The sequence below is a fragment of the Heptranchias perlo genome, chromosome 1 (assembly GCF_035084215.1).
Source record: "Heptranchias perlo isolate sHepPer1 chromosome 1, sHepPer1.hap1, whole genome shotgun sequence".
Taxonomy (NCBI): Eukaryota; Metazoa; Chordata; class Chondrichthyes; order Hexanchiformes; family Hexanchidae; genus Heptranchias; species Heptranchias perlo.
The window spans coordinates 90,692,989-90,718,783 of NC_090325.1; the positions used below are offsets into that span (position 1 = coordinate 90,692,989).

A 25,795-nucleotide genomic window follows, 5' to 3' on the forward strand; every position below is an offset into this window, starting at 1 on the left:
CGAGCAAGCCTAAACCAACGGGAGAGAGAGGCAACACAGCTTGAAGAGATAAGATTCGGAATAACAATGAAGAATCTGGAGCCAGAGCGAAGACTCCGGAGACCACCATCGCGGAAGTGGAAGAACCTATGTCAGGGACGTAGAGGCGACGTCGAAAGAGAGAGAGAACGGAACGCCTGGCCAGCGTCAGCTCTCCTTTATATTCTGTGACCACTCAGGGAGTGTCAGAGAAACCTAGTGAGTGTGCGTTTAGATCCAAGTTTGGGTATAAAACTGTATAACCTGGTGCAAACTGCATGTCTATATCTATCCAGACGTATAAGCTATATGTATATGATCTAACGGCGTGAATAAAGCGAATTGAGAGTTAAGAGAGAATTGACTCTTCTCCTCTTTGTAATAAGCCAATAACCGTAACTGGTGACCTCCGGTCAACAATATTATTAAGAATGCAGAATTAAGCAGGTGTTTCAGCAAACTTTTTGCCTCACCCCAAACGAGAATGTAAAAAAAAATTTAAACCATGTATCTAAATTGAACAGTTTTTATTTCCCAAGAGAATTAAACGTGTGTAATAACATGCATTGATGGAGGTGGGCATATTTTAATAACTATGTAGTTCTCATTTAAATTAAATTTTTTAACTGAAATAATAAATGATCTAAAGCCTGCGATGACAAAGGATCAGTAAATGTGTGAGATTCACTAAATGGGTTACAGCAACTACCCTTTGAATTGTAACTCCATTTGTCACAATATTTCAGCAGCTGTCGATTAGTTCAACCATTCCCTCAGCTCCATCTTTGATGCCTTAGTCCCCAGCAAAAAAAAAACTCTCTCCTATCCTAGTTGTTCCCCATCTTCACACCTTCAAGTCCAAGGGGAATAGACTTGAGTGTATCTAGCACACAACTGGTTTAGCCATGTCTGGACCATGTCAAGTGCTATTGGGCCTAACTAGCTAAGTTGAGCTAAGTTTCCGGCCCTATATTCTCTCTGTCACAAAGACCGCCCCTACCTTAGCCCATCTGCTGCTGAGCCACTCATCTATGTTTTTGGCACCTAAGGATTCAACTATTCCAATGTTCTCCTGGTTGGCCTCCCATCCTCCATAAACCAGTTCATCCAAAGTTCTGCTGCCCATATGCTAATGGCAACAAGTCCCACTCATCCATCACCCAGTCCTCACAGACCTACACTGGATTCTGGATCCCAAAGCCTCAAATATAAAATTCTCACCGGTGTTTAAAATCCCTTCATGGCCTTGCCCCTCCTCCAAACCTACCCCCACCCCCCACAACCTCTCTGTTCCTCTGTCTCTAACCTCTTGTGCATCCCCCTCCTCACCCCACCATTAGCGGCCAATCCTTCAGCATTCTAGGCCCCATGTCTGAAATTACCGTTCCCAAACCATTCCACCTCTTCACCTCCCTCTACTCCTTTAAGACCTTTCTTGAAATCTACCCCTTTCACCAAGGTTTTGGTCACCCCTTCTAATATCTCCATCTTTGCTCGGTGTTCATTTTTAAAAAAATTACGCCTCTGAAGAGTCATGGTGCATTTTTCTACATTGAAGCCACTATATAAATGCATATTGTGTTGTAGTTTCAGATGTAATAGGTGGCGTCACAGTTTCAGTGCCCTGTGATATACAGTCTATGTCCGTCAAGACACTTAATGGAAAAGGATGAAATGTGATTCAAAAAAGTATGTCATTTCATTGATTCAGTGCCTGACTAAGATAATAAGAGGTACTCGGTATTATCTGCGCAATAAGACATTAATTGTACTTTTGCCTTTTGGTGATCACTGTCCTTTACATATAGATGATTCTGTTGGTAGAGTCAGCATTTTGCAGTTCAGTGAATCTCCTTCCACTCAGTCAATATTAATTTTAACATGGCAACAGAGCCGCTCCTGGTTGGGGTCAAACACCAGCTGGCAGCGGGCCGCAATATTTTTGTGCAGCCAGAGGACCACTCCTGTTCTTCATAGCCCCACAAAAATTCTTCCAAAAGAATCTTTTGGCCAGTTTGTGAACGGCCACCAACAGCCCATTTAAGGACCACTTGTTAGGCTGCTCAATGCTTAATACAAATGGGTGGAGTGGGCATGATGCCCAATTGTATGTGAAAATTGCAAACTGGGTCCTGCAACCAGCGTAGGACCCTAATTTGCGTATTTAAGCCGCCTCTCAGTTGAAACAGGTCGATGTGCAGCTTACCAATTAGGGCCTTAGTCATTAATGGAGCGGCTGAGGTGTCCCCCTGATTTTCAACTTCCGGCTGCCTGTTTATCAGGCGAGAAACGGGTGGCTAGCAGTTGAAAATCATTGCCAATGAATCTTGAATGAGCCAATTGCCTCTTATTGTCTGTGTGAAGTGGTATGTGAGCTTTAATACTACCTCCGCCCCATTCTTTGGCCGCTGTGGTAATTTGAATTCCTTAGGAATTGAACTTCTAATTGTGAGATTTTTAATTGTACATCAGCCACACACATGTGGTACAAACTAGTTTCAAAATCCTGTCTGTCCTCTACTCAGCTTCCATAGTGGGGTGGTGGGGGGGGGGGGGGGGGGGGATAAAGAGAACAGTGTGCCTGGAATTTGACAGTGGTATGTGGCGGTAGCACATTGTAACCATGACAAAGTTGAGAAACAAAGACAACAGTGTGAAGATTTCTATTAAACATTAACAAAATTGCCAAAAATATGAATAGTATTACATAGTTCAATCTGCTGAATTATTTCCAGTTTACTCAGTTATTATTCCATTGTTAAGCCTGGATGGATTTGTATTAAGTAAGTCAGGAAGTTAAAGATAGTATCAAATTGAAAGAAAAAGCATACAATTCCACGAAGATTAGTGGCAGGTCAGAAGATTGGTCAGAATATAAAAAACAGCAAAAATGACTAAAAGAATAATGAGGGAGAAATTACAGTACGAGAGAAAGCTAGCTAAAAATATAAAAACAGATAGTAAGAGTTTCTACAGGTGTTTAAAAAAAAGAGTAAGTAAAGTGAGCATTGGTCCTCTAGTGAGTGAGTCTGGGGAATTAATAATGGAGAATAAGGAAATGGCGGAAGAATTGAACAGATATTTTGCATCCATCTTCACTGTAGAGGATACAAATAACATGCCAGAAACAATTGTGAATCAGGAGGTGAAAGGGAGGGAGGAACTTAAAACATTTACAATCACTAGGGAAACAGTTCTGAAAAAAAATTAGAACTAAAAGCTGATAAGTCCCCAGGTCCTGACAGACTTCATAATAGGGTCTTAAAAGAAGTGGCTGCAGAGATAGTAGATGCATTGGTATTAATTTTCCAAAATTCCCTAGATTCTGGAAGGATCCCATCAGATTGGAAAATAATGAATGTAACTCCTCTAGTCAAGAAAGGAGGGAGACAAAAAGCAGGAAACTACAGGCCAGTTAGCTTAACATCTGTCATAGGGAAAATGCTAGAATCTATTATTAAGAAGGTTATAGCAGGGCACTTAGAAAATCTCAATGCAATCAGGCAGAGTCAACACGGCTTTGTGAAAGGGAAATTGTGTTTGACTAATTTATTAGAGTTCTCTGAGAAAGTAACAAGCAACGTGGATAAAGTGGATCCTGTGGATGTGGTGTATTTGGAGTTCCAGAAGGCTTCTGACAAGGTGCCACATCAAAGGCTATTACACAAAGTAAGAGCTCATGGCGTAGGGGATAACATATTAGCATGGATAAGGATTGGTTCGCTAACAGGAAACAGAGAACAGGCATAAATGGGTCATTTTCAGGTTGGCAAGATATAATGAGTGGAGTGCCGCAGGGATCAATGTTTGGGCCTCAACTATTTACAATCTATATCAATGACTTGGATGAAGGGACCGAATGTATGGTTGCTAAATTTGCTGATGACACAAAGGTAGGTAGGAAAGTAAGTTGTGAAGAGGGCATAAGGAGTCTGCAAAGGGATATAGATAGGTTAAGTGAGTGGGCAAAAAATTGGCAGATGGAGTATAATGTGGGAAAATGTGAACTTGTCCACTTTGGCAGGAGGAATAGAAAAGCAGTATATTATTTAAATGGAGAAAGACTGCAGAACTCTGAGGTACAGAGGGATCTGGATGTCCTAGTACATGAATCACAAAAAGTTAGTATGCAGGTACTAGCAAGTGATTAGAAAAGCAAATGGAATGTTGTCATTTATTGCGAGGGCAATGGAATATGAAAGTAGAGATGTTTTGCTACAGTTGTACAGGGCATTGGTGAGACCACATCTGGAATACTGTATGCAGTTTTGGTCTCCTCATTTAAGAAAGGACGTAATTGCTTTGGAGGTGGTTCAGAGAAGGTTCACTCGACTGATTCCTGGGATGAGGGAGTTATCTTATGAGGAAAGGTTGGACAATTTGGGGCCTGTATACACTGGAGTTTAGACAAATGAGAGGTGATCTTATTGAAACATATAAGATCCTGAGGGGACTAGAAGGGATAGATGCTGAGAGGATGTTTCCCCTTGTGGGAGAAACTAGAACTAGGGGCCACAGTTTAAAAATAAGGGGTCTCCCATTTAAGATAGAGATGAGGAGAAATTTTTTCTCTCAGGGGGTCGTGAGTCTGTGGAACTCCCCCAGAGACCAGTGGAGGCAGGGTCATTGAATATTTTTAAGACTGAGTTAGATAGATTCCTGATTAACAAGGGAGTCAAAGGTTATAGTAGGTAGACAGGAAAGTGAGGTTGAGGTCACAATCAGATCAGCCATGATCTTATCAAATGGCAGAGCAGGCTCGAGGGGCCGAATGGCCTACTCCTGCTCTTAATTCGTATGTTCGTATTTCCTCTTCTATCCTTTAAAATGCTCACCTACTGGACAGGCCCATCCAGTGGTGAATTGGGTAGTTTGAACGAGCCCTAATTAAATGGATCTTACATGTGGAAACATAGGAATGGACATCTGGAACTTTTGCTTCTATTTTAATTAGTTTCAATATTCAGTAGGGTAGTATTAAACTGTATACTATAACATTTTCCCCACTCACATCAACATCCACAGTAAATACTTATTCAGCTTTGTGAAAGATTTCCATGCACATACACATTCCTGCTGGCAAGACGCTTCATGTACGTGCAGACAGTTGTACTTTTAAAAAAACATAAACCAAGTGTATTGTAATATTAAATATAAAACTGGCATACCATACTGACAAAAGGTTATTCCTCTAGCTCGAGCACTCTTTCGGAGTTCATTTATTGCCACTAAAAGCGTTGCTGTAAAGAAAATACAACAGAATTATTTGTCAGAAACAAACTTACATTAGCCTGGAAACTTACAACTTTATGGTTTATAGCAACAAAATTGGTATGTAACAAGTGAAGTAAAATGTTAGGCAAACAGCAATAAGGTTTTTTTAAAAAACAGACTATACTGATGAAATGGAGACTATAACTGAATAAACAGACAATTCAGTTTATTACTATTGATGTAAAACAAATTAAGAAAATAAATAGAGCATAAAGAATAATTGAGTCTTTACAAAGTAGGAATATAAGCCGGATATTTAGATGCCATAAGCCACGAGTGCAAAACATGGTAGTTTAGAATGAGCACCTGTGCAGTTTTTAAAAAAAATCTTGAATCTTATGGCTAGTTAAAATATTTTCTCGAAGCAACTTAAACCAAATTGAGAGGTTTTAAATCAAAATAATGAGTTTATTTTAGTTATGTTAAATTATAATTGGCTACAAATTAGGGTGTTCCTGCTCACAATAATAAAATGCAGTTAAATAATGAACAAAAGGATTGTCCAGAACCAGAATAATAACAGGACAGAACTTAAAAGTTTCACAAAAAACCCTAGTATGTATGCATACATGTGAACACGGTTCTGTTGAAAAAGATGGATCAACAACATAAAAAAAAGGAAAATTTATCCTGTGAAGGAAAGGGTTAACTTTGCCCCTTTGGACATTACATTTGGACATTGTGGGGGTTAAATTGGTTAACCCCCGAAAATGGGCGCTGGGATCACAGTGCGCAATTAACCCGTGCCTGGTCATTGAGATGCAGGCGGCACGTAACATTTGTGCTGCCTGCTGTTCTACATAATTGCTGCGGGCAGCCAATCAGTACTCTTTCAATCAGATGCTTCATCTCACCCTCATTGATTAGCACTGTTGCAAGCCGCACACCGACAACTCACAGGTCACACACGCTGGCAGCTATTCAACCATGACAGCCACATTACCCAAACATCTGCAGGACACTCAGACACACGCAACGCTTTCTTGCAGGAGGAGGTGGCACATAACAGTGGCTCCATGAAACATGAACCTGCTGTCCTCTCTCAGGATTGTAAACAATTTTACAACACCAAGTTATAGTCCAGCAATTTTATTTTAAATTCACAAGCTTTCGGAGGCTACCTCCTTCCACATCGTTCACCTGAGGAAGGAGGTAGCCTCCGAAAGCTTGTGAATTTAAAATAAAATTGCTGGACTATAACTTGGTGTTGTAAAATTGTTTACAATTGTCAACCCCAGTCCATCACCGGCATCTCCACATCATCTCTCTCAGGATGGCAGCATTCCTGTCCCACCCCTCTGCCAGTTCCCTTGCTGTTGCCTGTCAGCTAGCCAGCCTATTGCCTGTAGATACTGAAACTTTATTATAGGAGCATAGGAACAGGAGTAGGCCATTTAGCCTCTCAAGCCTATTCTGCCATTCAATGAAATCATGGCTGATCTGTGACCTAACTCCAAATACCCGCTTAGCCCCATATCCCTTAATACCTTTGGTTAACAAAAATTTATCAATCTCAAATTTAAAATTAACAACTGAGCTAGCATCAACTGCCATTTGCTGAAGAGAGTTCTAAACTTCTACCATCCTTTGCATGTAGAAGCGTTTTCTAACTTCATTCCTGAAAGTTCTGGATCTAATTTTTAGGCTATATCCCCTCGTCCTAGTATTCAAGTATAGGAGACCTCTAAGAACAGGTAGAAATGCATCAGCAGCCAGAAGCAATAATCCAGCATCCAACCTGTAACTCCTGCATGATCCCTTTAAATAGCACTGGTGGGGGAGGGGTCATCCATGCTGTTTATGACCTGTTCAGCTGTGCGAGGTTAAGACAGTGCGTTGGCTGGAGCGTGGAGTTCCAAAATCGCATTTGTCCCTTTAAATCAGTTTTGCACACTGATCTACCGCATAATCTCCCTACTTTACATACTGCCAGCATTCGTTAAGTGCGCGTGCGCAAATACCTTTTGTAAGATTCTCAAAATTCACAGATCCCCCAAAAACTCAGAGAAAAGCCCTAAAGAAATTCACCTTTTCCCTGAGTATGGAAAAACTTTGGACCCTGACTAAAATCCTAAGATGGAAGGATAGGTGAGCGGTCACCAGACGAATCCACAATCCACACGTGGAAGGTGGGAGAATTACTGCTTCAGACATGTCTCTGTTTTAATGCAAAACGGACAGCAGGGGGTCGACAATCACTCCCATTGAAAGAGGTAACTTTTCCAGACATGGTGGGGCCATGCTTTTGTTTTAAAGCAAAACCAACAACACCTAGGACGTTGGATACAAAAGGAAGCCTTATGTGACAAGCTCTAAATCAGAATTAAAACAATGACACATTGGGAGAAGCAATTTGCAATATGATTGGGACCATCAAAAGGCCATCAAAGAACTTTGTAAGAACTGTTTTTAACAGACCATTGTAAGAGAGACATCCACAAGGCGAAACCTCTCTCTCTCTCTCTCTCTCTCTGGCTTGCTGGCTCTGGTGGGCTGCTTGTCTTGGTTCTGCCTGTGTCTGGAAAGAAGAGCAGTTTCCAGCAGACAACAAGGAAAGCAGTTCGACAGGGAAGGTCAACAGCTCTAGAAGCAGGCCGACACACAAGAAGAAACCAGAGCAACAGTCCCAGTGACCATCAGACACCTCGCGGCAACAAGGGCCTTACGAAACAACCAACCGAATATTACCACCAACCAACCGGGTAATATTGAGCCACCGCGATCAAAGAAAACCCAACTCGGGAGAAAACCGAAGATCTGCAAAGTTTCCACTCTACAATCTATTTCTGACTTACCTCTGGGTGAATTACTGTCAAGGTTTCGTTTGGTGAGCATTATTCCTGGTCCTTTAGAGTCCAACCTAACTAGTACAGTGGGATTTGGGAGGGGTGAGGTATCTTTCTACTGTAATTTCCCTCGCGTGTACTGAAGTGTTCCCCATTTTATTAGAGTGTTAAGATTGTTGTGTTGTATTTCCTCTCTTGAATAAAGATCAAAGTTTCTTGCACCAAAATCAGTTGTCTGCTGCACTTTGTCACAACCCCCAAATAAGTCCAAGGTCTAGAACCCAGGGAGTGGGAGCGATTCGGACCGCTCAGAAGTCAGAGGTGAAGCTGACACACACCACCACCCCCTACACTTTACCAATATGGTGCCCTGCGCACATCACGCCGGAAATGTTCATGCGCATCTTGGATGCCATGTTCGGTGCTCGAGTCCAAGTAGCGCCCACACAATGAGCGCTACGCGGCCCAATTTAGTCCCATAAGTTTAAAACTGCAAAAGGCAGCAATGTGCAGAAGCTTTGAGAAGCTTCGATTTTCAACAACTGATAAGAACGAAAGTAACAATGTGCAGAAGTTGCGAACAGGCTGTTGGTTCTCAAAACAGCTGACTTGGAAAAACAGTTATGAGACAGTTAGAAATCCTTAAGACAACTAGAACTACAGCATCTGGTTTCACACGGACAAAAGGCTACAGAAGTTGGAAAGGCTGCACCTGGGTTCACACAGTTCTGTGTGGCCCAGCCAACCGCCCATCACTAATACAACAGTGGGTGAGTGGTTAAAATGGGGCTTCTCTTAACTTTTACACACAACCCAACTGGCAAAAACCATATAAAAAGATGACATCAAGGCAAGACCAGCACTGCAGTCGGAGGAGCCTTAAGAAGCTTCGCCTAGAGGAAGGACGTCTAACAAGAAGAAACTTCAAGAGCTACGAAAGAGCTAATCACTCTTCTGTCTTGACGCTGAAATCCTTGGTTTTAAGGTTGTATATATTGCTTGATGGTTGTGTGAATTGTTTGGTAATTAAATAATCACTTTAATTAACAATACTACTGCGTACGTGTGACTTTCTTTGACTGACTACTGTCTAGGTTCACGAATCACTAGAAAATCTGTATCCCTACACCAGTTAATGTCACCATAGATGAAAACAATTGGAAAGAACAATAGCATTGCCCCTACCTCCTTCAGATACTAACGAACCAGCTAGGATGAAGTATGCCTGAAAAACATAAGGTGAACATTAAACAAAATATTAAAAATATTACTGCATTTAAGCATGTCTACATATTCCAAAACTCATCAATTTTATTAATCCTTCAACACATTCAATTCAAAACCACTCTTTAAACATTTAAAACATCAGCAGTCAGTAAGATAATCCAGTTGTGTAGCACGTTGATTTAGTCAACATGTTGATCCGGGATACTAGGATGCAAACTCATCAGGTAAGAAAATGGTTAAATTCTTTAAATTAACTTTAGCTTTTAAGTGAGTTTCTGTTAGCAATGTTCAGTTAGTAAAAGGGATTCCAGTCAGACAGTCTTTGCTGATAAGAGATTCAACAGAGGCAACAAAATGTCTATGTTAGCTCTAGCCTTGAAAAGGCATCTGCCATAGAGGGAGTGTGAATCAAGTTATGAGAGTTATTCTTGTTAAAACAAGCCCAGCTAATTGGATGAGATAATCCTTTGAAACATGCAGATTCTCACATAGCTAGAGTGAAAGAAAGGTACAAAAAGAGGAGTGTTAGAATAGATATGTCAGAATTTGAAAAGGCTTTGCCAGCCGACATGTCACATGGTAATTTCTCCGGTCTTGTACTGTGAGTGTCTGAAGTATATGTGTAATTATTATTCGTAATAGTTATCATTGTATGTGTGTAAATGTTGGTAACAGTATTTATCATTGTTGGTTAATTCCTATGGAAGTCAATAAATGCCTTTGAACCCTATTATCTTGGGGAATAACTTATAAATTTAAAAGAAAAATATGCATTCCCAAACAATCACTATGATTTCTCATACAAGTTACTAATCAAAGGCGGGCTATCAGGAAAAATGCAAGGCATTTTGTACTTGCCCACACCGAAGAAGAGGGGAAAAACTGATTTGGTGACAAATCAACTTGGGTCACTATTGCATAACCGTTGGAGCACAACACTGGCAGAGGTCTCCGAGCTGTTTGCCTCCACCCCGTTACTTCAAGTAGAACGATGCTTAGTAAGGAAGACGTATTGGATGGATAGGAAAAGGACATAAAGAGAGGGGGGAAAGCTAAAATCAATAGCCAACTGTCAGCTTTGTGTTTGCCGAACACCAAAATCAGTTCGCGGTATCCGTATACAATCTCACGATTGCAGGAGTCATGTATCACCTGGAAAGCTCTCTGTCAGCTGAGAATGCAGCAGCACACAACCAGCAGTAATTTTTTCTGGTATCAAGGATCTCTAAATCAGCCCCCAACCTGGAACAAAGCACCAGCTTCTTTGAAGTCAATGGAGCTGTTCTGCTAAGCACACAAGCCACCCTGTAACTTACATCATAGAAGTGTAAAATGGCAGCCTTCATGAAGGTAAAAAATCATATATTTAGTACAAGGTATTTTATATAGTTATAAATACACTTAATAGAACATTAGAATATACTCTAAATGGAAAGTAGCAATCCTCTCTAACCTTCCTTCTCTTTGAAACACATTTCACAAATGGACAGATGTCTATCTTCAAGTGTAAACAATTTTACAACACCAAGTTATAGTCCAACGATTTTATTTTTAATCCCACAAGCTTTCGGGGGCTTTCCCCTTCCTCAGGCGGTGTGGAAAAGACAATTTCGAATCCTTTGCATTTTAAGATCACAGAACAAAGCCTGGTGATTACTGCCCGTTGCCAAGGCAATCACAGTGAGCAGACAGAAAGGTGTCATCTAAAAGGCCACTGAATATACAACCCCCCCAAAAAAAAGAGAGAGAGTTAAGGAAGACAGTCAATGACCCGTTATATTAAAAACAGATAACATTTGTTCGCTGGTGGGGTTACGTGTAGTGTGACATGAACCCAAGATCCCAGTTGAGGCCGTCCTCATGGGTGCGGAACTTGGCTATTAATTTCTGCTCGACGATTTTGCGTTGTCGTGTGTATCGAAGGCCGCCTTGGAGTACGCTTACCCGAAGGTCGGTGGCTGAATGTCCATGACTGCTGAAGTGTTCCCCGACAGGGAGAGAACCCTCCTGTTTGGCGATTGTTGCGCGGTGTCCGTTCATCCGTTGTCGCAGCGTCTGCATGGTCTCGCCAATGTACCATGCTCTGGGGCATCCTTTCCTGCAACGTATGAGGTAGACGACGTTGGCCGAGTCACAGGAGTATGAACCGTGCACCTGGTGGGTGGTGTCCTCTCGTGCGATGGTGGTATCTGTGTCGATGATCTGGCATGTCTTGCAGAGGTTACCGTGGCAGGGTTGTGTGGTGTCGTGGATGCTGTTCTCCTGAAGGCTGGGTAATTTGCTGCGAACGATGGTTTGTTTGAGGTTGGGTGGCTGTTTAAAGGCGAGTAGTGGAGGTGTGGGGATGGCCATAGCGAGGTGTTCGTCATCATTGATGACATGTTGAAGGCTGCGGAGAACATGGCGTAGTTTCTCCGCTCCGGGGAAGTACTGGACGACGAAGGGTACTCTGTTGGTTGCGTCCCGTGTTAGTCTTCTGAGGAGGTCTACACGATTTTTCGCTGTGGCCCGTCAGAACTGTCGATCGATGAGTCGAGCATCATATCCCGTTCTTACTAGGGCGTCTTTCAGCGTCTGTAGGTGTCCATCGCGTTCCTCCTCGTCTGAGCAGACCCTGTGTATTCGCAGGGCCTGTCCATCGGGGATGGCCTCTTTGACATGGTTAGGGTGGAAGCTGGAAAAGTGGAGCATTGTGAGATTGTCCGTGGGCTTGCGGTAGAGTGAGGTGCTGAGGTGCCCGTCTTTGATGGAGATTCGTGTGTCCAAGAAAGAAACTGATTCTGAGGAGTAGTCCATGGTGAGCTTGATGGTGGGATGAAACTTGTTGATGTTATCGTGTAGTCTCTTTAGTGATTCCTCACCGTGGGTCCATAGAAAGAAAATGTCGTCGATGTATCTGGTGTATAGTGTTGGTTGGAGGTCCTGTGCAGTGAAGAAGTCCTGCTCGAACTTGTGCATGAAAATGTTGGCGTATTGGGGTGCGAATTTGGTCCCCATGGCTGTTCCGTGTGTTTGGGTAAAGAACTGGTTATTGAACGTGAAGACATTGTGATCCAGGATGAAGCGGATGAGTTGTAGGATGGCGTCTGGAGATTGGCTGTTGTTGGTGTTGAGTATTGATGCTGTCGCAGCGATGCCGTCATCGTGGGGGATACTGGTGTAGAGTGCCGAGACGTCCATCGTGGTGAGAAGTGTTCCTGGTTCAACAGGTCCGTGGGTACTGAGTTTTTGTAGGAAGTCTGTAGTGTCGCGACAGAAGCTGGGGGTTCCCTGCACGATGGGTTTCAGGATGCCCTCGATGTATCCAGAGAGGTTCTCACACAGGGTTCCATTGCCTGATACGATAGGACGTCCGGGTGTGTTGGCTTTGTGTATCTTTGGGAGGCAGTAGAAGTCTCCCACGCAGGGAGTACGTGGGATGAGAGTGCGTAGGATGTTTTGAAGGTCTGGATCGAAGGTCTTGATCGGTTTGTTGAGCTGATGGGTGTGTTCTTTGGTTGGGTCTGCGGGTAACCGGCTGTAGTGTTCCTGGTTGTCCAGTTGTCGGTATGCTTCTTTGCAATAGTCCGTTCTGTTCTGTATGACGATGGCTCCTCCTTTGTCCGCTGGTTTGATGACGATGTTGCGGTTGGTCTTGAGAGCTTTGATGGCGTTGCGTTGTGCTCAGGTGACATTCTGGACTGTCTTCCGAGTGCGGCTGATGAATCTGGCATAGACGCATTTCCTGACAGCTTGAGCATACATGTCAAGCTGAGGGCAGCGACCCTCTGGAGGAGTCCAGTGAGACTCTTTCCTCTTCGGTTGCTGTATCGCGGATCCCTCTGTCTGCTGTTCCGGATCGTTGATTGTCTCATTGGGTTCGCTGCTGAAATTTTGTGGTTTGTGGTAGAATTCCCGGAGCCTCATTCTCCTGATGAATTCCTCTGTGTCTGCCGCGAGACTAGTGGGGTCCATTTTGGTAGTGGGGCAGAAATTGAGCCCTCGGCTGAGAACTTCGATTTCGTCTGGTTGAAGGGTGTGGTCGGACAAATTGACGATAGACTTCCCTGTGGTTGCAACCGTGGTACCAGGGGAAGCTTGGTCGATGCTGGTGGTGATGCCGAGTTTCTCAAGCTTCCTGCTCTTGGTTTTCATGTAGGCAGCGTAGTTCCGTTGCCTCGTCTGTCTGGCGGTATCTCGTAGCTGGTCCGCTGTGTCCTGAGTACAGGTTGAGAGTATGGACTCTACCTTAGTTTCGAGGTTGTGGCGTCTGCTGTAGAGTTGGTGTATGAGATGGTTGCGGAGTGTGCGAGAGGTACGACGGCAGAGTCTCAGCGTAATCCGAGTTGTATGTGGACTTGAGTGGGTTTGTGATCTGTAGTCCTTTCGGGATCTTGTCTGCTTTCTTGCAGCTCTGTAAAAACTTGATGTCTGTGTCTAAATGCGCGATCTTCTTGGATATCCTTTCCGTTCCGACGGGCCACAGCGAAAAATCGCGTAGACCTCCTCAGAAGACTAACACGGGACGCAACCAACAGAGTACCCTTCGTCGTCCAGTACTTCCCCGGAGCGGAGAAACTACGCCATGTTCTCCGCAGCCTTCAACATGTTATCAATGATGACGAACACCTCGCTATGGCCATCCCCACACCTCCACTACTCGCCTTTAAACAGCCACCCAACCTCAAACAAACCATCGTTCGCAGCAAATTACCCAGCCTTCAGGAGAACAGCATCCACGACACCACACAACCCTGCCACGGTAACCTCTGCAAGACATGCCAGATCATCGACACAGATACCACCATCACACGAGAGGACACCACCCACCAGGTGCACGGTTCATACTCCTGTGACTCGGCCAACGTCGTCTACCTCATACGTTGCAGGAAAGGATGCCCCAGAGCATGGTACATTGGCGAGACCATGCAGACGCTGCGACAACGGATGAACGGACACCGCGCAACAATCGCCAAACAGGAGGGTTCTCTCCCTGTCGGGGAACACTTCAGCAGTCATGGACATTCAGCCACCGACCTTCGGGTAAGCGTACTCCAAGGCGGCCTTCGAGACACACGACAACGCAAAATCGTCGAGCAGAAATTAATAGCCAAGTTCCGCACCCATGAGGACGGCCTCAACTGGGATCTTGGGTTCATGTCACACTACACGTAACCCCACCAGCGAACAAATGTTATCTGTTTTTAATATAACGGGTCATTGACTGTCTTCCTTAACTCTCTCTCTCTCTTTTTTTTGGGGGGGTTGTATATTCAGTGGCCTTTTAGATGACACCTTTCTGTCTGCTCACTGTGATTGCCTTGGCAACGGGCAGTAATCACCAGGCTTTGTTCTGTGATCTTAAAATGCAAAGGATTCGAAATTGTCTTTTCCACACCGCCTGAGGAAGGGGAAAGCCCCCGAAAGCTTGTGGGATTAAAAATAAAATCGTTGGACTATAACTTGGTGTTGTAAAATTGTTTACAATTGTTAACCCCAGTCCATCACCGGCATCTCCACATCTTCAAGTGAACTTTGGAGATTACAATTTAGATGATCAGCTCTGCTCACCGGCATTTTGATTCAGACTCTAATTTTCGACACTGTCAGAGTGTAGCAAAGTATACGTTGACCAAGATCAACTGGTTACTGTAATAACTGATAACTTCCTTCATCATCAGGCAGGCTCAGAAAGGCAGAACATTAGCACTTTAAAAGCAAAATACTGCAGATACTGGAAATTGGAAATGGTTTCCTGAGTAAATGACTTGCTGAGTATTTCCAGCATTTTCTGTTTTTATTAGCACTTTAAAGCTTGTTCCCAATTAAAAGTGGAGTGCTAGTGAGTGGAGAATCTGACAGGGAAAATATTTGGAAGCATTGTGACACAGGCAGATTAGCAGACTTCTTACTCTGGCACAATTGAAATTCTAGTCAACCAAATGGGTCCTGGTTCAGATTACTATACTTGGATTAGGAAATGATTGGATTATACATAAAGAAAGGTTTGGTGTTCTAAAATCTAGGCTTGGATCAGGTATATAATTATTGACTCTTGCAAAAGATGGTGCATTTGTAGTTTTCTCAGAATCTGTTCCACAATTGATTTCTGAAGCATTTGCTAAATATAGAACTTACCCATGTTAGGGATTCTATATGATGAGGATGTAAAAGTCCAATAATTCCATGGTACCAGGAGAGCCCTGCACCCATCATAAAAATTCCAACTCCACTAATGAGGGATGCAATGTAGCGCATATTTGTAAATCCATACCTTAATTTAAAAAAAAATCAGAAAACTAAATACAAAGACAATCATACGAACTCCATCAGTTTTGTGGATAGGGGAATTAAGAGTTTATTTTGAATCTAAAATTAAAATTAATCCATGACCATCACCAACATTTCAAATAGTGGCAATTATTAAAAACTTTTACTTTTATATCTGTAGTGCATAAACTACAAGCTTCACTGCATAGGCTGGTAGTGATCAATCATGGGTATTTCCCCTATTTTCACCCCATTAAGAACACCTCAGAAAAGACCAAAATATACCGCAATTGTTTGTATTCTAGTTCACTATTAAAAAAATAAAATTAAGTTTTCCTTACGGATAGTCAGGGCTTGGGGTCCTTGAAGACTGACTGATACCCACTGCTAATAAAGCCTGTAGAAAAGACATCTTAGTGTCAATTTTAGGGTAGAATATTATTAGAAATAATCATCAAAAGAACATAATGGCCCAGAACTTCTTGTCAAAATAACAGTGAAGTTAACGGCACTCACTATTATTTATGCACAAATTGCACAACAACTTCAGGTGAGGACAGATGTGCAGTTAAACGTGAAAATCCGAAAGTTGCTGTCCAAGATGCACTGCTCCGCCATTAGCTTCGTGAAAATGGCATCTCGCTGTCTGACTCACCATTCAAATGCGTTGAACGGTGAAGTTCCTGTGCTTGAGTAATTGATATGAACTAAGCTCGCCACAGAAAGTTAGGGCGTCAATTTCAGTCTAAGTACCCTTTTTAACTGCGTGATAAGTGTTAATTACTGCCAAACAACTTCTCTGACACTGAAAATTAACTATTACAAGTGTACAATCTCATTCCTTCAGGTTTTAATTGTTGTTGGAGATTTTTTTTAAAAAAAATTTAAGAGAGGGGGCAGTTCTGGACTTAGTTTTAGGGAATGAAGCTGGGAAGGTGGAAGGGATATCAGTGGCAGAGCTTTTAGTGGTAGTGATCATAATTCAGTTAGATTTAGCATAGTTATGGAAAAGGTCAAAGATAGATCAGGAGTAAAAGTTCTCAATTGAGGAAAGGCCAATTTTACTAAGCTGAGATGCGATGTAGCAAAAGTGGACTGGAAATAGCTGCTTGAAGGTAAATCAGTGTCAGAGCAATGGGAGGCATTCAAGGAGGAGATAGTGAGGGTTCAGAGCAAATATATTCCCACAAAGAAAAAGGATGGGACTCCCAAATCTTGAGCCCCCTAGATGTCAAGGAGCATACAGGGCAAGATAAGGCAAAAAAGGGAAGCTAATGTCAGGCACAATACTACAGAAAGCCAACTGAAGAGTATAGCAAGTGCAGAGGTGAAATTGAAAAGAAAATTAGGAAAGCAAAGAGAGGACCTAAAAGAATATTGGCAAGTAAATTCTAGGAAAACCCAAAGATGTTTTATAAATACATAAAGAGCAAGAGGATAACTAAGGAAAGGGTTGGGCCTATTACAGACCAAAAAGGTAACCTATGTGTGGAGATGGAAGACGTGGGTATGGTTCGCAATGAATAACTTGCGTCTGTCTTCACAAAAGAGGGGGACGATGCAGATATTGTAGTTAAGGAGGAGTGTGAAATATTGGATGGGATAAACATAGTGAGAGAGGAATTATTAAGGGGTTTAGCATCTTTGAAAGTAGATAAATCATCAGGCCCGGATGAAATGTATCCCAGACTGTTAAAAGAAGCAAGGGAGGAAATAGCAGAGGCTCTGGCCATCATTTCCCAATCCTCTCTGGCTACAGGTATGGTGCTGGAGGAGTGTAGGACTGCTAACGTTGTTTAAAAAGGGAGAACGGGATAGACCAAGTAATTACAGGCCAGTCAGCCTAACCTCAGTGGTGGGCAAATTATTGGAATAAATTCTGAGGGATGGTATAAATCGTCATTTAGAAAGGCGCGGATTAATCAAGGACAGTCAGCATGGATTTGTTAAGGGAAGGTCGTGTCTGACTAACTTGATTGAATTTTTTTTGAGGAGGTAACAAGGAGGGTCGATGATGGTAGTGTATTTGATGTAGTCTACATGGATTTTAGCAAGGCTTTTGACAGGGTCCCACATGGCAGACTGGTCAGAAAAGTAAAAGCCCATGGGATCCAAGGGAAAGTGGCAAGTTGGATCCAAAATTGGCTCAGTGGCAGGAAGCAAAGGGTAATGGGTCGACGGGTGTTTTTGTGACTAGAAGGCTGTTTCCAATGGAGTTCTGCAGGGCTCAGTACTAAGTTCCTTGCTTTTCGTGGTATATATCAATTATTTAGACTTAAATGTAGGGGACATAATTAAAAAGTGGCAGACAATACATAAATTGGCTGTGTGGTTGATATTGAGGAAGAATGCTGTAGACTGTAGGAAGATATCAATAGACTGGTCAGGTGGGCAGAAAAATGGCAAATGGAATTCAATTTGGAGAAGCGTGTGGTAATGCATTTGGAGAGGGCAAACAAGGTAAGGGAATAGACAATAAATGGGAGGATACTGAGAAGTGTAGAGGAACAGAGGGACCTTGGAGTTCATGTTCACAGATCCCTGAAGGTAGCAAGGCAGTTAGAGAAGGTGGTTAAAGAAGGCATACGGGATACCTTCCTTTATTAGCCAAGGCATGGAATATAACAGCAAGGAGTTTGTGCTAGAACTGTATAAAATACTAGCTAGAGTACTGCACACAGTTCTGGTCATCACATTACAGGAAAGATGTGATTGCACTAGAGAGGGTACAGAGGAGCTTTACGAGGATGTTGCCTGGAGAAGTTTAGCTATGAGGAAAGATTGGATAGGCTGGGGTTGTTTTCTTTGGAACAGAGGAGGCTGAGGGGAGATTTAATTGAGGTGTATAAAATTATGAGGAGTCAAGATAGAGTGGATAGGAAGGACCTATTTCCCTTAGCAGAGAGGTCAATAACCAGGGAGCATAAATTTAAAGTAATTGGTAGAAGGATTAGAGGGAAGCTGAGGAGAATTTTTTTCACCTGGAAGATGGTGTGGGTCTTGAACTCACCGGTAGGGTGGTAGAGGCAGAAACCCTCATCACATTTAAAAAGTACTTGTATATGCACTTGAAGTGCCATAACCTACAAGGCTACAGACCAAGTGCTGGAAAGTGGGATAAGGCTGGATAGCTCTTTTTTGGCCGGCACAGACACGATGGGCTGAATGGCCTCCTTCTGTGCCATAAATTTCTATGATACTTAATCCAATCTTTCTTTCGCTTTCTGTACCTGATTTGACATTAAATTCACTATTCTAATTTACACTTCCTCGTTCAGACCGTGCGCTGTTCATTTAACAATCCTTTAGTCTGATTGGTTAAGGAAGTACACAGTTGCTTGCCTTGTTCACTCAGATCCCAGATGCCCAGTAGAGGGCACCGTGCCGTTTCCACCTCACGCTTCCAACAACTTGCAGTGCAAAATATCATGGAAATTCAACAGGCAACAGGAAGTCTAATTAACGGCAGGCACCGTTTGTTGACCGGCTACAGCAAATTCTGGGCCACTATCAAACAACACCTCCAGTAAATCAGTTCTACTCATTTTTACACACAAATATCTAAAAGATATTAATCCATATCCCATGTGCAATTGAATAAGGAGCACTTCTAACATTTCACCACTACCTACCTGGTCAAAGATCAAACTTTAGCATAAACATACCATAGGTAAAACCTATTTAGAAAACCAAAGATAACCTATGCAACAAATAAAATGTAATTCCCCTTTTGTTAGAAAAAAAAAACAATGGGGCTAAAAGATGCCCTTTTCAAGTAGCAGTATGCAAAAAGTCACTGGCATCAGGCCATGTAGTTTCATTACTAGGCATTGGATTCATGCAGGATAAGGATGGAATGCATCACAAGAACAAAATGAGATGTCCCAATTATTAACAGAGAGCTTGACTTCAGGGATTGGGAAAGACAGAGATTGAGCTTCTAATGGAGTGAAGCACTAACACAGCGAGGACATTCAACTGGGAATTTGGTGCTAAGTGATTTAAATCAAAGCGCTATGGACTCAGCGGAGCATAAAGGGAGCCGCACGAGGCATCAAAACAAGGCAAGGAGGAGCGGCGGGAGTAAGTCGGTAAGTATTTAGTTCATTGGTTAGTGTTTCTTTTAGTGGTTAGTTAGTGTTTTAGTGACAGATAAACGGTAAAGTATCTTAAAGCTAAACAAAGTTTAAATAACTGTTAGCTAACATGGCAGGACAGCTGGGGCCAGTCACATGCACATCCTGTGCCATGTGGGAACTCCAGAACACTTTGTGTGTCCTGGAGAACCACATGTAGGAAGTGCCACCAACTGCTCGAGCTCGAGGTTTCTGAGCTTCAGGAGTGGCTGGCGTCAGTACAATGTATATGCGAAGCTGCGAGTTTTGTGGATAGCACGTTTCAGGAGGTGATCACCCAGCAGCTACAGAGAGTTCAGGCAAAGTGGGAGTGGGTGACCACCAGACAGACTAGGAGGAACAGGCAGGCAGTGCAGGAGTCCTTTGGGAGTGTGGCAGTGTTGAATACCAGTGAGGGTGTTGACATCTTGCGGGAGAGAAGTCAGGAGCAAATCCATAGCACCATGGGAGACGTGGCTGCACATGGTTGGGGGGGGGGGGGGGGGGCATATGGCCCCTGGAGCCTGCTCCAGCATTCAATAGGCTCATAGCTGATCTTCACCCTCAACTCCACTTTCCCACTCGATCCCCAAATCACTTGATTCCCTTAGAGTCCAAAAATCTATCGATCTCAGTCTTGAATATACTCCACATCATGAATATACTCAACGACTGAGCATCCACAGTCCTTTAGGGTAGATAATTCCAAAGATTCATAGCCCTGTGAGTGAAGAAATTTCTCCTCATCTCAGTCCTAAATGGCCTACCCCTTATTCTGAGACTGTGACCCCTGGTTCTAGACACCCCAACCAGGGGAAACATCCTCCCTGCATCTACCCTGTCGAGCCCTGTAAGAATTTTGTATGTTTCAATGCGATCACCTCTCATTCTTTTAAACTCTAGAGAATACAGGCCTAGTCTACTCAATCTCACCTCATATGACAATCCTACCATCCCAGGAATCAGTCTGGTAAACCTTCGTTGCACTACCTCTATGGCAAGTATATCCTTTCTTAGGTAAGGAGACCAAAACTGCACACAATACTCCAGGTGCGGTCTCACCAAGGCCCTGTATAACTGCAGTAAGACATTTTTACTCCTGTACTCAAATCCTCTTGTAATAAAGGCCAACATACCATTTGCCTTCCTAATTGCTTGCTGCACCTGCATGTTAGCTTTCAGTGACTCATGTACAAGGACACCCAGGTCCCTTTGTATATCAACATTTGCCAGTCTCTCACCACTTAAAAAATACTCTGCATTTCTGTTTTTCCTACCAAAGTGGATAACGTCACATTTTTCCACATTATATTCCATCTGCCGTGTTCCTGCCCACTCACTTAGCCTGTCTATATCCCCTTGAAGCCTCTTTGCATCCTCCTCACAACTCACCTTCTCACCTAGTTTTGTGTCATCAGCAAACTTGGAAATAATACATTTGGTCCCCTCATCCAAATCATTGATATAGATTGTGAATAGCTGGGGCCCAAGCACTGATCTCTGCAGGACCCCACCAATCACAGTCTACCAACCTGAAAAAGACCTGTTTATTCCTACTCTGTTTCTGTCTGTTAACCAATTCTCAATTCATGCCAGTATATTACCCCCATTTCCATGTGCTCGAACTTTGTTCACCAATCTCCTGTGTGGGACCTTATCGAAAGCCTTCTGAAAATCCAAATACACCACATCCACTGGTTCTCCATTATCTATTCTACTAGTTACATCCTCAAACAACTCCAATAGGTTTGTCAAACATGATTTCCCTTTCATAAATCCATGTTGACTTTGCCATCCCTACCTCAGACTCCTTGTACTCCTTTCTCACTGCATGTCTTTCTCTCTTTTTCTTCTGTGTCTCACACACTCTCCTTTTTCCTTACCTGTAAATAGATTCATGAACCCTTGACCTGTAATATCCACAGCAATTATTTAATCTCCCTCTGGGAGCGGATCTGCAGCGTGCATCACTTTGATGCATTCATAAGACAGCAGGGGACTTAAAGCAGGAGGTGGGCAGAGAATAGAGTATTGGGAAGCTGGGAGGCAGCAGTGAAGTTCAGGATGTGGTGCTGTTTCTGGATTTATGGTGAATATTAAAAATAAAAGTGTATTGTTAACATTTGGTTTGCTGTACATGCATTCTTTATGTTGGGCCTTAGGAGGGTCAAGCTATGGAATAAAGAGGTGTAGGTGGGTGTGATGCTGTATGCTAGCAGCTGTTTCTCATTTGTAATGATATTGTGAACGCCATTCATATTAGTTCATCCATCCAGAGAGATGCTAACGCCACCCCATTGTAGCATTCAATTGTTTCTTAGTCGATTCTTGGGTTTTTGCCTCCACTACTTTACCGGGAAATTTATTTCACACATTGATCACACTGTGTGAAGAATTTTTTGAAATCAGTCCTAAAGTTACCTTTTACTAGTTCGAACATGTCACCTAGTTCTACTGCTGCAGTTTAATTTAAATACTCCGTTACCTTTTGATTTACCCATAACAATCTCATGTACTTCTATAAGATCACTTCTCAGATACTTCTTTTCTAGGCTGAAAAGCCCAAGTTTCTCCAATCTTTCCTCATAACTCAGGCCCTTGGCACTAGGAATCAGTGTAGTAGCTCTTCTCTGCACTGTCTCCAGCACTTGAATGGGTTTGTTAATTCTTGGTGACCAGAATTGGACCCAATAGCCAAGATGCAGTCTACCCAGAGCACTATAAATGTATGAGATTCAGCAGGCTGCATAGGAGGATGGGGGAGTTGGATTGATGGAAGTTGAGATGGGTATCGGTGATTTTTTTTGTGAATTATTGATTTTTAAAAAAAATGTGTTTAGGAGATGACATTTTATTTCTGGGATTATATAGGGGAATGGGTCGGCTCCCATCATGACAACTATATCTTGGACAATTAAATAGTGTTTTTAAACGTGGCAAAAAGTCCCATGGCACTTCAATACAAATCTGTCTGGTTCAGGTATCAGATTACAGAGGTTGCTAGAGGGTTGATACACTTTCAAACTTCTAGACATGCCACCTTGGATCAATTTTGATCCCAAAGAGATCCTGCTTACCTCCCCCTCGTCTCCCCAAGGATAGTCACTATTTAGTCGCTGGATAAATTGACAAGTATGGGTTTGAGCTCTCACTATCTGGACTTATAATATCAGGAACTCTTCACAATTCACCACAAAATGTTTCAATGTATTGACACAATCCTCAGCATTGACTCAGTCACACAGTATGTGCATTCAAAGCTGGTGCCTCTCAGGTTTGAGGAGGCAGAGGTAGGAATTATACCAGGGAGAATGGCGGGGGTGGGAGATTTTGAGATATTTTGTGGGAATGAGGGTGTCCAATCAGACGAAAAAGGAACTGTTCAGTAGATTGAAGACCAGAGCAATAGGAGCTACATAGAGCACTGGTGAAGGAGCTGAGTGAGTTTCTCTTTAACAAGGACCAAGGGTGAGAGTTTGCAGATAGGTAGTGAAATACGGATGTTGAGACAGATGAAGGAATCACACACATATGGTCTTGTCAAAAACACTGTGTAATAAGATTGGTGAATTAACCAAAGCATAAAATAATCAATTGGAAAGCAGAAGGACACAGAGTGCACTCATTTAAGCAATGAGAAAGAAACTTCACTGTATGCCACAGCAGACATTAAGGTTGCATAGTTACAGCAGGCATAGCAGTCATGAAAAATATTGGATAGATAATGGCTAACCGTATCTACTGGTTATAAATCGTAAAGTGTGAGAAAACCTGTCCACTGTAAAATGTGTTATATTTTTTTTTATTCGTTCACGGAATGTGGGCGTCGCTGGCGAGGCCAGCATTTATTGCCCATCCCTAATTGCCCTCGAGAAGATGGTGGTGAGCCGCCTTCTTGAACCGCTGCAGTCCGTGTGGTGAAGGTTTTCCCACAGTGCTGTTAGGAAGGGAGTTCCAGGATTTTGACCCAGCGACAATGAAGGAACGGCGATATATTTCCAAGTCGGGATGGTGTGTGACTTGGAGGGGAACGTGCAGGTGGTGTGGTTCCCACATGCCTGCTGCTCTTGTCCTTCTAGGTGGTAGAGGTCGCGGGTTTGGGAGGTGCTGTCGAAGAAGCCTTGGCGAGTTGCTGCAGTGCATCCTGTGGATGCTACACACTGCAGCCACAGTGCGCCGGTGGTGAAGGGAGTGAATGTTTAGGGTGGTGGATGGGGTGCCAATCAAGCGGGCTGCTTTATCTTGGATGGTGTCGAGCTTCTTGAGTGTTGTTGGAGCTGCACTCATCCAAGCAAGTGGAGAATATTCCATCACACTCCTGACTTGTGCCTTGTAGATAGTGGAAAGGCTTTGTGGAGTCAGGAGGTGAGTCACTCGCCGCAGAATACCCAGCCTCTGACCTGCTCTCGTAGCCACAGTATTTATATGGCTGGTCCAGTTAAGTTTCTGGTCAATGGTGACCCCCAGGATGTTGATGGTGGGGGATTCAGCGATGGTAATGCCGTTGAATGTCAAGGGGAGGTGGTTAGACTCTCTCTTGTTGGAGATGGTCATTGCCTGGCACTTATCTGGCGCGAATGTTACTTGCCACTTACGAGCCCAAGCCTGGATGTTGTCCAGGTCTTCCTGCATGTGGGCTCGGACTGCTTCATTATTTGAGGGGTTGCGAATGGAACTGAACACTGTGCAGTCATCAGCGAACATCCACATTTCTGACCTTATGATGGAGGGAAGGTCATTGATGAAGCAGCTGAAGATGGTTGGGCCTAGGAAACTGCCCTGAGGAACTCCTGCAGCAATGTCCTGGGGCTGAGATGATTGGCCTCCAACAACCACTACCATCTTCCTTTGTGCTAGGTATGACTCCAGCCAGTGGAGAGTTTTCCCCCTGATTCCCATTGACTTCAATTTTACGAGGGCTCCTTGGTGCCTCACTCGGTCAAATGCTGCCTTGATGTCAAGGGCAGTCACTCTCACCTCACCTCTGGAATTCAGCTCTTTTGTCCATGTTTGGACCAAGGCTATAATGAGGTCTGGAGCCGAGTGGTCCTGGCGGAACCCAAACTGAGCATCGGTGAGCAGGTTATTGGTGAGTAAGTGCCACTTGATAGCACTGTCGACGACACCTTCCATCACTTTGCTGATGATTGAGAGTAGACTGATGGGGCGGTAATTGGCCGGATTAGATTTGTCCTGCTTTTTGTGGACAGGACATACCTGGGCAATTTTCCACATTGTCGGGTAGATGCCAGTGTTGTAGCTGTACTGGAACAGCTTGGCTAGAGGCGCAGCTAGTTCTGGAGCACAAGTCTTCAGCACTACAGCTGGGATGTTGTCGGGGCCCATAGCCTTTGCTGTATCCAGTGCACTCAGACGGTTCTTGATATCACGTGGAGTGAATCGAATTGGCCGAAGACTGGCTTCCGTGATGGTGGGGATATCGGGAGGAGGCCGAGATGGATCATCCACTCGGCACTTCTGGCTGAAGATGGTTACAAACGCTTCAGCCTTGTCTTTTGCACTCACGTGCTGGACTCCGCCATCATTGAGGATGGGGATGTTTGCAGAGCCTCCTCCTCCCGTTAGCTGTTTAATTGTCCACCACCATTCATGACTGGATGTGGCAGGACTGCAGAGCTTTGATCTGATCCGTTGGTTGTGGAATCGCTTAGCTCTGTCTATAGCATGTTGCTTCCGCTGTTTAGCATGCATGTAGCCCTGAATTGTAGCATCACCAGGTTGGCACCTCATTTTTAGGTACCACTGGTGCTGCTCCTGGCATGCTCTTCTACACTCCTCATTGAACCAGGGTTGATCCCCTGGCTTGTTGGTAATGGTAGAGTGGGGAATATGCCGGGCCATGAGGTTACAGATTGTGCTGGAATACAATTCTGCTGCTGCTGATGGCCCACAGCGCCTCATAGATGCCCAGTTTTGAGCTGCTAGATCTGTTCGGAATCTATCCCATTTAGCACGGTGGTAGTGCCACACAACATGTTGGATGGTATCCTTAGTGCGAAGACGGGACGTCATCTCCACGAGGATTGTGCGGTGGTCACTCCTACCAATACTGTCATGGACAGATGCATTTGCGACAGGTAGATTGGTGAGGACGAGGTCAAGTAA

General features: G+C 43.5%; 1 protein-coding gene across 4 annotated transcripts in view; it reads right to left on the bottom strand.

Moving 5' to 3' along the window:
- Positions 1-25,795, bottom strand: part of slc30a9 (solute carrier family 30 member 9) — a 152,149-nt gene that overhangs the window by 31,224 nt on the left and 95,130 nt on the right. For 3 of the 4 annotated variants that reach the window (XR_010963560.1, XM_067988352.1, XM_067988360.1), the window contains exons 11-14: positions 15,896-15,951; positions 15,423-15,558; positions 9,264-9,303; positions 5,187-5,258 (exon numbers count right to left, since the gene is read on the bottom strand). Coding sequence is in view for 3 of the 4 variants with exons in the window: in XM_067988352.1 (XP_067844453.1) it covers positions 5,187-5,258; positions 9,264-9,303; positions 15,423-15,558; positions 15,896-15,951 (304 nt within the window). In the remaining variant the exon portion in view is untranslated. The remainder of the gene's footprint in view (positions 1-5,186; positions 5,259-9,263; positions 9,304-15,422; positions 15,559-15,895; positions 15,952-25,795) is intronic. The other variant, XM_067988368.1, reaches the window with a different exon arrangement.